Source organism: Elephantulus edwardii, unplaced genomic scaffold, assembly GCF_000299155.1.
Source record: "Elephantulus edwardii isolate Elephantulus edwardi_28Jun2011 unplaced genomic scaffold, EleEdw1.0 scaffold00420, whole genome shotgun sequence".
In the NCBI taxonomy this organism is placed as follows: Eukaryota; Metazoa; Chordata; class Mammalia; order Macroscelidea; family Macroscelididae; genus Elephantulus; species Elephantulus edwardii.
The window spans coordinates 111,088-126,656 of NW_006400170.1; the positions used below are offsets into that span (position 1 = coordinate 111,088).

Below are 15,569 nucleotides of genomic sequence, written 5' to 3' on the forward strand. Positions count from 1 at the left end.
TTGGAAAAAGACATCATGATGGGCAAGGTAGAGAATAAGAGAGAGGAAAGGTAGACAGAGGAAGATCCTTAACAAGATGGATTGACACAGTGACTGTAACAACATACTTGAATACCACAGAGATCCTGATGATGGCTTGGGACAGAAGGTTCAGATCTGTTGTTTGAAGGGTTGCTAAGAGTCAGAGTTGACTCAATATCACCTAATACAAGAACTTATATGTTAAAGAATCAATAATAGCAAGAGAAATGCCTTACATTTTTATATCTGTTCCTCACACCAGTTCTACTACAGTTATTGTGTACTGTCAAGGCTGGACCAACTCAAAGCTGACCCTTCAGTGGATTTTCAGAGGCAGTAAATTGCGTAGGAGATTTTCCTTTCTCCCATGGAACAGCTAGTACATTTGAACTTCATACATTTGGGCTGGTAGCACAATTCCTTAACATTAGGCTACCAGAGTTTACTACTGTATTTGTACTTGCATTACAATTTGAGACAAAGATATGCATTTAAATCTGCAAGTTGCTCCACACACCAATCTCTTTTTAGTAGGGCTTTTTTCAATGACATATAAGGTTATGAGTCAGAATTAGCTTAACAGCAATGGACATGATAAGGTTTTTAACAAAATCTGCTGTATAAAGATACTTTTCTCATAAAACAGCACAATAAAAAACTCTTATCTAGGCTACAAGGAAATTTCATTATCAGTTCTATTAGATTTATTGGTAGGATACTAAACATATCTTTTTTTTAAAAATTACATTATTTATTAAAGGAATATAAAAAGTTCTTTTTTTTCATTATCAGTACACATACGCTATACAAAACAACGTGGTTTTAAAAATCACATAATTTTTACATTGTATATCCTGGAAGTTTATTTATTACTAATTCACAAATATCTTTGCATTGCTTGGAAATATTCAGTGAAGGAAGTTCCTCACTGTCTTCTTCAAATTGATCTGATGTGCTGCTATCCAGGGCTTTGAGTTTTAACCCTGACATATTAGATGGCAAATACGAACTCACTTGAGATGTCCTTGGTGATTGACTTTTTTCTGAAGACTTACAATCAGTCCTTGTTTTAAACTGAATATTAACATCTTGACGTCTTTTAATAACTTTAGGCTCAGAGGTACTAGTTTTGCCTATCTGATTATCATTTTCATCAATCCAACGTGATGACGAAAAGTCACTGGTAGAAGTAGTAGATGCTTCCTCAAAACTTTTAACCGGAGTCTGGGAAGGATGAGATCTTTTCCACGAGTGAACTGGTGACCCAGCTGAAAAGGGTGGGGTAAGAATAGAACTTTTCTCACTGCTGTTCTTCTGGATGTACAATCTACCTTCGCTAGACTTACTAGTATAATGACAATGTTCGGGATCCTCTGGGCTGCTTTCACGAGCTTGTACACTTCTGCTGGTGTCCTCTGTTGTAGAGAAATCTTCTGAATAGCCAGGGCTTGTAAAGTCATCAGAGTATTTCAGTTCTGAGATGCTTTCAGAGCAACTATTTTTACTTTGTTTACTTTCACTTCTACCAGCACCTAGAATGTCATTGCCTGTGGTTTTGATTTGCTGATCAGCACTTTCTTGACTTACAATTTTGTCAATAATTTCATCCTGTTGGAAAACACATTGACTTGGCACTTTGGGCTCCATTTTTCCTTCTGTTATGTTTGTATGAGTAAACTTTTCTGAAAGGATGGATTTCCCCTCACTTATTTCATCCAATGAGCCACTACTGGTTTTATTCCCACTATAATCAACATTCTTTTTCTCAGTTGCATGTCTCAGGGTAGGCTTAGTTGTACTAGGGTCATCAAAACCCCCAGTAACTTGCCTCGAAGCATTGCTATTTTCAGCAAAAGAGGCATCTAAAGCTAAACACTGACCTTCAGGTAGTGGATTTGACTTCCGATATTCTGTGAAATTTAAGACTTTAACTTTGGAGGATGGGGTTCTGAACTTTGTACCCAACATTTGTGATTTTCGATACTGCTCTCTCTTTTCATGTACTACCAACATGTCAGGATTTGTTTGCTTTAAACGCAGTTTCAGGGTATTTGTTATGCCATAAAGTAACGTCCCCCCTGGAACTCGTTTTGGGGGAATACTGCTTTTCTTTTCAAGACATACACTTTTCTTGGCATTTTCAACTTGACTCTTTCTATGCAGGGGACGAGCTGACTTTTCCTTCTCCCCTAAAGTAAGCCTGTCCTTGGGTTCTGCTTTACACAAGGATGTGGCATTCGAGTCTGGTGCCTTGGTATCCTCAGGTCTATATAACCAGGCGAGATGAGGATGTATGTGAGTTGGGTTTGTCAGGGGTTGGTTATATAACATGGACAGCTCAATCAGCAAAGCATTTAATAAGGGCAGCTGCCTTATAGTATTTATTCTATTCTGCTCCGTGTGAGAGGGACTTGGTGTTGGATTACTTGCTCCCACATCCTGACTATGTGTTGGGTGACTCATAAGGCCTGAAAGCCTCTCACTTGTTTTAGCATTCACATATTTCACAGGGCTGCTATGTGCTGGGGGATTTACAAACTGTTCTTGAAACATATCACCCAGCTCCTCAGGTGCGTGGATTTGTGGCGCAAATGCGATTTTGCCCGGAGTAGGAGGTGTCTTTTCCGGAGTCAGATGCGTGTAATACAGAGGAGGAGGACAAAACGTATTGGTTTCCATGTCCAGCTCTTCCTGATTTGGGCTCTCACATCTACTAGCAGGATTTGAACAGCGGGCAGCAGACTTGGTCTTGCCCTTGCTCGGGGCAGGAGGGCCTTCAGGGCTGCCATCCCGGCGGACGACTATGTCCTCGCCGTCCTCCTGAGCCATAGTGATCGTCAGATCCGCCAGGTGTCCACTGCCATCTCCTGGGCTTGGTCCTGCGGCCAGCTGACTTGGCTGCTGCTCGCCCCGCAGGTGTGGGGTGCTAAGCTCGCCTGCCTTGTGCCCCTCTGCCTGTCCACGTCCAGCAGGGCCCAATGGACGCTCCAGCGAGGAGCTGCCCAGGTCAGTCAGGCGGTAGCGCAGCGCGATGTCCCCGATTCGCTGCCCCTTGGAGCTGCACAAGGGGAAGCTTCCCTGATGGCCGTGGGAGCGGGCCGACGCAGTAGGGTCCAGGACCTTGCGGGCCGCGGTGGCCAGCGACACGCCACAGCTGCCCAGGAGCCGCGGGGTGGCCGGTGGGTCCCCGGGGGTCAGCTGCAGGGCCATCACTGACAGCGGGGTCTGAAGGAGCAGGCTGCGCAGGGTGAGCGGGTGCAGGCGGAACAGGCACGACTTGCCGCGACCGAAGCTGACCATGCCGGGCCGGGCTCTCGGGGCAGGGCTGCCGGGAGGATAAACCAGCAAGGTGGGGAAGTCCAGCAGGCGGAAGGCGACCAGGCAGAGGGGGCTGGACGGCGGCGTGGCAACAGCCTCCTCCGCTGCAGCCACGGGAGCAGGCAGCACGCCTGCTTCAAGACACAGCCAGTCTACGAGCAGCTCCAGTGAGAAGAGACTCTCCGCTGGCAGCGGGGCCATTGCTGCTGGCCCAGGAGACACCGCCGCCACCGAGAGGCTTCAGGGGAACCGGCAACAGAAGCGCATCTCGCGAGATTTGAGCGAACGCGGCCCTGAGCCTGGATGTCACGGTATCTGGGTGACCGGGCCTCCCGTTTATGGATCTCGCGAGATTGGAGTTAGTGGCTGAAACGGAGATGTCGCGAGTTTTCAGCGGGCGAAGTTGTGGTCGTGGACTAAATGTAATTATCTTTTCTTGAGTGTCCCAGACTTGACCTGGCTTGTGGGAGCTGCTGTATCTTCTTAAATTTGTATAACTTGAATTGTTTGATAAAATTGCCCACACCATAAATGCCAAGATACAAGAGTCATGTTTTTCTGACTGCAGATATCATACAGTTTAGGAATCTTAACAGATCTACTTGAGTAGAACCCATAATGACACTTGGAACCACAAATCCAAACCCTGTGCTATCCTGTGCCGTCCCCACAATCTCTGATGCGCTTGAGTCCATTGCAGCAATCATTTATCAGTCCACCTGGTTTAGGATATTCCTCTCCTTCACTGTCCTTTCACCTTCCCAAGGATAATGACACTTTTCAAGGATTAGCCTTTCCTCCCAAAGTTTATGTGAAATTAAGTTTCACCATCCTTGCCTCCAAGGAGCACTCTAGCTGCACTTTTTTCTTTTGGCAGTTCATGGTATCTTCAGCACTTTTCTCCAAAACCACGGTTCAAAGGCATCAATTCTTCTGTTATCCTTACTCATTGTCTAGCTATCAGATACGTAGCAAGTGGCTGAAAAGACCATAGGCTGAATCAGGCACACCTTAGTCGTCAAACTGACAATAATTTGGAATGATCTCTGACTGCAGACCTTCCCAGTGCAATACATGTCCTGATTTGACTGCAGATACTGTTTTGATTACAGATCCAAGTAAGATGAAGTCATTGACAGTTTCAATCTTTTCTCCATCCTTCATGACCTATTAATCCAGTGGTGAGGAATTTTGTTTTCTTGACATTGAGATGTAATCCATATTGAGGTCTGTATTTTTTGATCTGCAATAAATGCTTCAAGTCCTCACTTTCACCACATCTGATTTATCTTCAAATTATCTTAAGGAATAGGGAAATTAAATCTGGATTCCCTTGTCACCGTGATAAAGGAAATCAGCTTTCTGACGCTGATTAACTGTCTGTAGTCTGTTTTCTCTCTGGCTGCTTGCTGGTCAGCCTGTCTTCACGACAGGCACACTGCTGAGGCAGACCAGTTAGATCAGGTGACACAGAAAAGCGCACGCATGATGCATAGAGACACATTCTTCCAGCTGAACCATCACTGAGTAAGGAGAGGTTAATGATGCCTTTACTAAAACAAGATGAGTGAGCGCTTCCTGTGCGGCATCACAGGTTTGAGACCCACTCCTCACCACCAGCAGCCTGCTTGCTAGGACCCTGAGTCTGGTGTGTGGAGAGCTTTCTGTTTTCCATGTAAAAGAATGTGGACTGTTGTGTGGATAAGTAGTGAGCAAGACAATTTTTTAAAATCTTGAGAATCTAATAATAACTTGGATTCAGAGCAGTCCTTAAGCAGCTATTGCAGTGGTTCTGCTTGTCTGCTAAGGCCCGACCAGGAGCAGGGTCACTGGAATAAGAGGAGAGGCAGATAGAGGGGTGGATGTGATGGCAGCATGTAAGGGCTAGTGACTTCCATAGAATTTGTGGGTCGAAAGATTTTTGCAACCAAGGGAGAAAATGTTGACGAAGCACAGATTTGACCCAAAGATTCCCCAAAACGGCAAGATGATATAGAGTTTAACTGAAACGTTGGAAAGAAAAACTTGTGTATGTGGGCTGGTGAGGAACCAGCCTTGGAAGCCCTGTGGATCCCGAAGAGCTGGAATTCTCTCCACAGCCTGCAATAGCAGTGTCTGCCAGGCTTCATGCCGGTATGTTTATCCAGCATTATACTGTGTAGTGGTTTGACACTCCAAAAACATTGTGAAGCTCAAGAAAAATTCAGGGCTGGAAAGACTTAGTGACTTACTGTGGAAATCTATGGTTAGGCTTCATTATAATGCATCAAAACAAACAAAACAAAACCCTACCCCCCAAAAAAAAAAACCAACCCCCAAACTCATTGCAGTCAATTTGGGACAAACTCAGCTGACCCTCCACTGGGTTTGCAGAGTTGTCAATTGCAAGGGAGGAGATTGCTCATCTTTTCCCCTCAAAGCAGCTAATGAATTTGTACCACCACCTTTGGGTTGGCTGCTCAGCTCTCTACCCTCTAAGCCACCAGAGGAGTAATGTATAAATAGAATATACCACTGCAGACCCTGAAAGTCCTATATAGCTGCAGAGGAAACTTTAAGTGATGTGCTCAGTAGATGGATGATGCAAAATAATAATACATGATTCATTGACAGTTGTAAACTGAGTTCATGTATGCCAAAAAAGCACTCAATAGATAAAACTCCTCATAGAAGAGGATTAAGTCTCTGTAGTAAGATTAACAATGTAAGGTATTGGTTCTTATGTCTCCCATATGTGGAGAGAGAAGTAATTGTCCTTCTTTGCTTCTGTACTATGTAAAATTTCTGTTCAAATGAAAACTCACAATTGTGGTGTTGGTTCCAACTCAGCAATGCTCCCTCTGGTTTCTGAGGACGCATCTGGTAATGGGAAGAAATGGTCTTTCTCTTTGGAAATCCTGGTGGATCCATACTACCAGAGATGCATTTGAGTTAACAGCACCACTTACTATCCTGCCAGAGCTCCCTAAGGTTTGTAAGCTCCTCTGTCAGCTAAACTACATACATGGCTGGTATTCTCATGCATGAATCAAGCCCTCACTGCCATTGAGTTAGAATAAACTCAGCTGACTCTCCATAGAGTTTCCAAGGCTGTAAATTGCACAAAAGGAGCTCTCTCCAAGAGCAGCTGATGATTTTGAACAACCTGCCTTTGAGTTGGCAGTACCCCTCCTTACCCACAAGGCCACCATAACTCCCCAATAAAAGAAACTAGGCTGATCCTTGGAGGCAAGGAACCCCCCATCTCACATACTTTGGGCATGTAACCAGGAGGCACCAGTCTTTAGAGAAGGACATCATGCTTGCAAGGGTGAGGAGCACAGCACAGGAGAGGAAGACCCTAGATGAGACGGAGTAATTCAGTGACTGGGGTAATGGGGGTAGGTGTGTCAGAGACAGTATGTCTGCCTTAGAATAGACTCTTGCGCATACGGTTGTGATGACTCACAGGTGACTCAATGGCACAAAGCAACAAGTTATACTACCTGTAACAAGAAAAACTTTTACTATGACCATTTAAAGAGAAGACAGTGGTAAAAAGCATGGGTTCTGGAGGTAAACTGCATGGATCAACTCAAGACTCTGCAGCTAGTTTCCCAACTTCAATGTAAATCATTTCCTCTTCTGAAAAAATGAGGATAATTACAGCATATACCTCATAAACATATTGCTAGTATTATGTGAATATATACAGAACTCTTAGAATGGTGCTTAGTTAAATACCATATGAAATAAGTATTGATTATTTACCATGTAGATATCTTCTAAACTAAGGTCTTTTAAAACAATTAGAGATAATTTGCCTGATACTGTTACTAGAAGCAGTTGAGTCAACTATGTGATACAGGTCTATTATTTTCAATCTACAGAAGTTTGTTTATTCTTCCTTCTGCCTTTGGTGCAGTAATCATCTGAGTCACAAGGCTAGGTTTCGTATGAGACTGTATGTTAATCATAGTAGTAGTTTAACATATTATTGTTGTATTCCTTTGTGCCAGAATTGACCTATAGCTGACCCTCCAGCAGGTTTTCAGAGGTAGCAATCACACAGAAGGAGATTGCCCATCCTTTTCCCATGGAGCAGCTGACAGATTTGAACCATGTCCCTTCAAGATTTCAGCATGGATTCTTACCAATAGGCCACTAGACTTGTATAATGTCATTTGGATTTGAGGGACATGAAAACTTCTTTTGGGAAAGGTCTGAATTAAGATGTTGGCACTGAGTATACAAGAAGTGAGCTTTATCTCAGAGGCAAGTGTGATGAGACTTCGCCTCACATACTTCCGGCATGTTGCTAGGAGGGGCCAGTCCTTGGAGAGGGATATCATGCTTAGAAAGGTGGCGTGTCAGCAGAGGAGTGAAAGACCAGGTGGACTGACATTGTAACTGCTGCAGTGGGCTCTAGTGTGTCAGAAATTGTGAGAATAGCGCTGGATAGAACAATGTTCAGATCTGTTGCTTATGGGGTCACTATCAGTCTCACTGAACTTAATGGCACCTAGCAACAAGAACAACGTCCAAGAAGGGAATAAATTCAAGAAAAATTTGGGAAAGAGATTCCATAGTGCACAGCTAATTAAGTGCCTGACTAGTAGCCAAGAAATTGGTAGGCTGAAGCTACCCAAAGGAACCTTGAAAGAGAGGTCTAGCCATTTGCTTCCTAAAGTTACAGGCTAGAAGAATGCATAGGATGGAATTCTACTGCGGAGCATCTAGAGATGCAGGCAGTGGCTCCTGGTTGGCTTAGTTAGTTGATTATAAAGTCATGAAGAAATGGAATCCTAGAGAAGTCCAAGTTCAGATCAACTCGAGAGGTGGGAGAAATAGAGTTTTTGTTTCATTTTTTTTTTTTTTTTGTAATTGCTGTTACTGAGGAAGCAAATGTGGGGAAGTGATCAATGAAGATTGTTCATTTTGGTGCCTGATATTTTGAATTTGAGGTACCTGTTGTTGTTGTTAGGTGCTGTCGAGTTGAACATGACTCACAGAGGTAACTCGGGATTGCTGTGAAGCTGTACACTGTGACACTGATGAGTCAAATGTGAGAATGGTCACCCATGGCAGACAGTGTTTGGTGGAGCTCCGTGATTAAAGCAAGCTTGGAAGCAGGAGAAGCATCCACTTCCGAAATAGCTTGTATTCAGAAACTACAAATTTGGAGAAAGGAGGAAAGTTATACAAGTGTTCATGTCTTTCGTTCACAGCATCACTGTGAGTTGTCTATGACTCAATGGCACTTAACAACAAGAACAACCACCTATCCTGTGCATTGTCATCATCTCTGACACACTTGAGCTCATTGCTGCATTCATTGTGTCACTTCATCTCATTAAAGGCCTTTCTTTTGTTTGCCGTTCTCTTTTTTGCCTCTATCTTTCCAAGCATGATGTCCCATTCCAAAGAATAGCCTCTCCTGACAACATGCCCAAAGTATGTGAGATGAAGCTTTATGATCTTTGCCTCCAAAGAGTATGATGATACTATGTACAGAAATAAATCCAGTAGGTGGTTCCTTGTAGCAGAAGTTGTGAGGATAGGTCAGCAGTGGAGTTAGGTAGGAGTAGCATCATATGCTGATTGGTTTGTCAGGTTTTGAGTAAAAAATCAGTTGTTGTTGTTGTTGTTATGTCCCATCAAATCACCTGGAATGCATAGTGACCCTATGCACAATGGCTCGTGTCTTATCCTAAGCCAATTTCACTATTTCCAACACACCTACTCCCATTAACCCCATTACTGTGTCAGTCCATCTCATTCTAAGTCTTCTCCTCCTGGAGCGCTCCACCTTTCCAAGCATGCTGTCCTCCAAGGATTGATCCCTCCTAGCAACATGTCCCAGATATGTGAAATGGATCTACAGCTTACCTCCACAGAGCAACTTGGCTTCACTCTCTCCAGGACAGATCTGTTTGTACTCTTGGAAGTTCATGGTATGTTCAATAGTCTTCTCCAGCACCGCAATTCAAAGGCACCAATTCTTCTCCTATCTTCCTTAGTCTAACTCTCTGATTCATAGTAAGTAATTAAGAAGATAATTGCCTGGATCAGGTGCACCTTAGTTCTCCAGAGTTACATTGTTGCTCTTTAGTACTCTGAAAAGGTCCCTGTGACAGATTTTCCTAATGCAAGTCGTCTTTTGAATTTGAAAAGCTCAGACCTATGAGAAAAGATCAACTCCTGAAGAGCAAGAGTTGTTGTTAGGTGCCACTGAGTCAACAACTCATAGTAACTCAGAGAACAACAGAACCTTGCCCTATCCTGAGCCTTTTCCATGACCTCTGACAGAGTTGAGCCCATTGGTGGAGACGCTGCATTGATCTATTTCTTTGCAGATCCTTTTCTCTTTCACTGACCCTTATGAGTCAATCCACAGCAGTGAATGAATGAGTGTAGTTGGTGATTAGAAATGTTACATAATAGAATCAACATAGGCTTTGGATCCAAGCAATCTTGAACCAAAATGTCAGCCTTTCTATTAACATCTAACTGTTACAATATTCACCAATTCTAGGAAGTTTTATCATAGAATATTTAAGAGATTGTCAAACTAGTGTAACTGTACAGATAATTGGGTTCCACTTGCAGAAGTATGGGCTTACTGGTCTATGATTGTTGTTTGTTTGTTGATTGCCATAGAGTCAAGCATGACTCATAGTGACCCTATGAACAAAAGGCCTGAAGCTGAAAATGCATATTTTAAATTAGATCCTCAGGTGACTCTGATGTGTGGAGTCCCTGGACTAGTCCTTGAGAAATATCACAAGAATGACAGCCCATTACAGATGTTGAGAATTTACCACAGATATATTGCTTTTTTTGTGAAATTTGCAGCCATAGACCGATGGTATCATGTTTGGTTGTACCATTAGAAGAGCATTAGATGTTTCTGAATTGCATGGTCATAGCTCTGTCTTTTGCACCCCCCATGTGAAATGGAGCAAATACAGCTTGTGGCCTTTATCAGTGAGCTGCTTCTCTCAGCATGCCTCTCTCATGAACCGGCTGACCCTGGGGACACAGCAGCACGAGTGTCACAAGGTCGGCTGATAGATGGCAGAAAACCCCTTACAGAAGTCAACCCCCACCTGTCAAGACACCAAAGTTATTTTCTTCTCTAAGAAGATCGGCTCTAAGTTTTAGGGACAGCCGAGCTTCCTGTTTTTAATTATAGAGGAGCACCAAAAGAGATAATTTAATCAATGGATTTTTTTATTCTTTCTTGTAGAAATAAATGAATGTTCTAGGCGAGGCCATATTGTTAAGAGTGATGTGAATAACTGATCCATGTAGTGGACTTAGGGTTCATATTAGGCTTTTTTTTTATGACTACCAGTAAATTTAGGGAGCTATGGAGGCATAGTCCATAGGGAGCTGGTTCCTTACTCAAAGGCACCTCTCTGGTGAGTGAATCCTTTAGCCCCTCCAGCAAGAAGGAGAAGCAGATTCCTCCATGCTGTTTACAGCCTCAGAAACCCGCCAGTTAACTGAAAGAGAACCAGGTTTGGCTTTCCTGGTTAGTGCACTACCTCTTGTGTAAGAATCAGTGTAGTCCCAAAGTGTGAGGATGAATCAGATCCTCATTTTATCACTTCTCAATCAGTTATGACTCCAGTGCTCAAACTGTCACTCTGTCTTTGCCCTGGGCCAGCTTGAGGGAGCTCAGGGGTCACATGTTAAAAGGACACTTATCCTTAAGAATGTCAAGTACTAATGCATTATGTGTGGCATTGCTAATGGAAAAGTCAGCAGGTCAAATCTACCAGCTGTACCTCAGGGGAAAGATATGTGGTTGGGTTCTGTAAAGATTCACAGCCTAGGAAATCGGACAGAGGGTCGCTAGAATCAGAACCAACTCGATAGCAGAGTTTGGTATGGGTTTGGCTGTCCCTTCGGGTGCTAGCTGCAAGCTGGGGGTCTCCCGTCAGATTCCTCACCCTCACCTGCTGCCTCCTCCTACTCTTTTGGGTTGAGTACTTTGCCTGGAGTGACTGACTCTCGGAGCTCACAGAAAGGACTATACTTATTATTATAGATTTATTTTTGCAAAAGGTTACAGACTAGCATTATCATAGCAAAAGATGCCTATGCATTGCCTTTCTTGGCCTCTCTCATTCCCTGGTCATTGGTGAGTCCTCACCGCTTATGTGTGATCGATTACATCGTGTCTTCTGGGGTCAACTGGTCTGTGCCAGGTAGCCTTTCTGGTCTGATCAATCCCCTCTCATTCACATAAATCCCGAGCCTCCTCAATTACTCAGGAAATTTCAAAAGTTATTTCTCAGGAGCCACAGCCAAAGACCAAATTGTTGTTGTTTTAAGGAGATTCATCATGAAACAGAAGCCTCTCACTTTGGAAATCTGGAAAATGAACAAAAGTCTAGATGACTTTCTTAAGGAAACCTGCCCTTCACTAGGCTCTGGACATTCATTAGCTGTTGACTGAAATAACTGTGGCCTGAAGTGCTTGTTGTGTGGTGCCTCTGACATGTGCTTGGCACTACACAATAGCAGTAACTCAAGAAGCCTGCATTCAGATGTAGGGGTGGTTTGTTGTTGTTGTTGTTGTTGTTTTGTTTGTTTGTTTTTTACTTAATAAAAGAAATTAAAGATTGTTTGAAGTCACTAAATGTGAATATGAAGAAAAATAGCAGGAAGGAAGGTGCTTTCATATCTGCTTTGCCAGTGACATAACCTTGCTTGAAAGTGAAGAGCACTTGAAACACAGTCTGTAAGATTACAGCCTTCAGTATGGGTTACACTTCAACATAAAGAAATAAAAATCTTCCCTTTTGAACCAATATGCATCTGAGAGCTGGGCAATGAATAAGGATGACAGAAAAAGAATTGATGCCTTTGAGTTGTGGAGAAGAGCACTGACTATCCTATGGACTGCCAAAAGAACAGGCAGATATTTCTTAGAAAAGGTGCTGTTTAAAAGTTATATATGATTCGGTATTATGGTCATGACATTAGTCCAGAATGAAGGTTGCATGGTGGAGTGGACTCCAGGGAAGGGGGGAAAATTGTATATCAGTGAAATAAGTTGTTTTTTTTTTTATTTTTCAAAGAGAAGAGCGAACTTGGGGGGGGAGGGGTGGGAGAAAAATGCAAAAATGAATGGGAGATCCAAAGTCTCTGTAAACGTTCATTAGAATTAATAAAAAACCATATTCACTCATAACTTCTCTTTCAAATAAATAATTTATTCAATTAACAAAAGAAAGAAAAGATGCAACCAGAGTGGTCCTTGGGAGCAAGAATGATAAAGCTTCATCTCACGTACTATGGGCATATTTTAAAGAGAGTACTCCTTGGAAAGGGACATAGTGCTTGGAAAGCTGGAGGACTGGTGAGATAGAGGAAGCCCCTCAGAGAGATGGACTGACACTGCAGCAACGGACTCAAGTGTGTCAGAAATGGTGAGGATGGCACAGGATAGGGCAGGGTTTAGAGCTGTTGTTCATAGGGTCACTATGAGTCACACTCAACTCGACAGCACCTAATAACAACATTGGACTAATACGCATCATATAAATGGAGAGAAGATTGATATTGTTAAGGATTTCTTTTTACCTTAATCCATAATCAATACTCAAGGAAGCAGCAATGAAAAAATCAAGTGACATATCACATTGGACATATCCACTGCAGAAGACCTCTTTAAAGGGTTTAAGAGCAAAGACATCACTTTAAGGACTGAAGTGCACCTGACCCAAGCTATGGTATTTTTCAGTTGAACCACATGCTTGTGAAAGGTGGACAAGAATAAGGTAGATTGAGAAAGGCTTTGCATGGTGGTGTCGGCAAGAATACTGGTTAGACCATGTTCTGCCAGAGGAACAAACAAGAGTGTCCTGGAAGATGTCTGTCCAGCATGCCCCTTAAGAATGTAAGTGGAAAGATGTCATATCACATCCTTTGGACATGTTATCAAGTGACCAGTCCCTGAAGAAGGACTTTGCTGGGTGAGATATAGGGTGATTAAGGGAAAGATAATTCTCAGTGAGATGGATTGACACTGGCTGCAGCAGTGAGGTTAGGCCCAGCAGCAAGGTTGGGCAGTGTTCATTCTGCTGTGTGGGGTCACTATGAGTCAGAACTTGCCCACTGGAACCTGAAAACACTGACATTATATGTGCCCGACACTGCCTTAGATCCTTATGGGGTCTCTGTGTTTAATCTTCCTAGAACTAAGGCTTGGAGAGGTTCAATAGTGTGTGAGAATGTACATCACAGGTAACTGGTAAAGCTGCCATTCAAACTTGGTTCTGCTTGAATGAAGAAGAGCCTATGTTTAATTCAATAAAGTTCTTTAGGTGATCTTATTTTCACAGATAAAGTATCCACACAAATAACATACATACATCTAACAGACCTTGAAAATTAATGGCTAAGGGGATTGTGTAGTCTGCAGAAATGCATAATGCACGCATTATTTGCATAAAAGTATTGTATTTTTCTGAAATAAAGAAGAGTAGTAATATCTGGAACCTCACAATATTCAAAAGTGCATTTTTTAAGTAAAGAGGAACAAGCTATTTCAAGGAGGCAGAGATAAGTCTGAAGTGAGGCTCATTTTCTGAGAAAACTGGTCCAGTTTAATCAATTCAACAGCAGAAAAAGTGGAAGAAGAGAAGGGCTCACTGCTTCAAATTAGCATATGAGGAGATGTAACAACCACATGTAATAAATAATATGGAGACTTTCTTTGGATTTTTTTATGCAAACCAATCATCTAAAAAAAATGGCGTGTTTGAGACAATAGGGGAAATTTGATTAAAGATTGATATTAAAACATAACAAAACCCCTCTTCTCATCAATTTGGTTTGATTCCCACTCAAGGAGAGCCTGTATGTCTTTGAGGAAAAGTGTGCTCCCACTCCCACCCCCTGGTTGTCAAGGCCATGGCCTTTGGGCACATCTTACTAGTCCTGCCTTCAAAGGCAACAGTGAGTGGGCTCAAACTGCCAACCTTTCCATTTAAAGTAGAGCACTTGCACAACTCTGTAGATACCAGGAATTATTATTATTAAGGTGAAGTATGTTGACCTCTTCATGTTTATCTAAGGGCATGCCTGTGCATCCGAAGGAGGCAACCCAAAGTGGTAGGAATGAGATGACGGGGCCTGGAATTGTCTAGTAACTCAGAAAAAAAATCCAAAATAAAATCCCGAGGTAGGTAGGTGAGGCAGAAGTATTATTAAATCTTTGTGATAGGAAAATGATTGTATTCTTTTTCTGTACTTTTTTTTGGTGTATGTTTGAACCATGTTATAATAAGATATAGTCATGTATTTTATTTCATTAATTTCTCTCCAGATCAGCCCCAACAGCCCACGAACCTGTAGCATATTAGGAGGCAAGTATGCACTGTAGAAATCATCATGATGTGGAGTTTCCCAGGGAAATGTCTTCTCCTCCCCGGAGTGGTGATTTTCAGGACTCACCAGCACTCAGTTCTGAAGACTGTCCCAAGCCACCACATGTTATCACTATAAAGTGAACTTGTAAGTAGGCTGTGTATAAATAGCATCTTTTCTATTTATGGGTCTTTAGGGCCTAGAATATTTGGAATTTCTTCCGACCTTGCCTCATTTTTTTCAACTCAAGCCCTTTAAAGAGGAAGAGAGTGGTTTATAGTCCCAGCCACCAAAGCATAAACCTTTCCACCTCCCTTTTGGTCTGTATGTCTTTTCTTTTGATTTACTTTCCTAACTCCCTGACAGTTACTTTAGCAGAACATACATAATTTACATTTAAAATAGCTCATTTTTTCTTAAAATATGCATGTGTCTGTCATGTCTTAAACTAAAATTTCAAAAGGGAAACTTGGCATGGTAAGCATGATGGTGTATATTTTCTAAAAAAATGCTGCACGTACCATGACATGTTTCCAGACTTTAAGTTTACAAATGCTGGTGTGTACAGTAGAGTCAGAAACCAACCTGTAGCTGACCCACCAGAGGGTTTTCAGAGACAGTTAACTGCATTGGAGGAGATTGCCCATCCTTCTCCCATGGAGCTGAGGGCCTTGAACTGTGTGTCTTCTGGATTGCAGCTCTGCTTCTTGTCACTAGGCCACAAGAGCTCATTTGAAATACAAATAAATAGATTAAATCATTTATACTTTGATCCCTGGTGTACGCCCTTCCCAATTTTGAACCATGCAGTGTTCCCTTGCTCTGTTCTGATGACTGCCTCCTGGTCCAAGTATAAGTTTCGCATT

At 42.5% G+C, this 15,569-nt stretch overlaps 1 protein-coding gene across 1 annotated transcript; it reads right to left on the minus strand.

The window, feature by feature from the left end:
* Positions 1-861: 861 nt before the first annotated feature.
* LOC102868110 (microtubule-associated protein 10-like) lies at positions 862-3,540 on the minus strand. The gene has a single exon (XM_006902507.1). It carries the CDS (start codon positions 3,538-3,540, stop codon positions 862-864), a length of 2,679 nt encoding a protein of 892 aa, XP_006902569.1.
* Between the last annotated feature and the right edge of the window lie 12,029 nt (positions 3,541-15,569).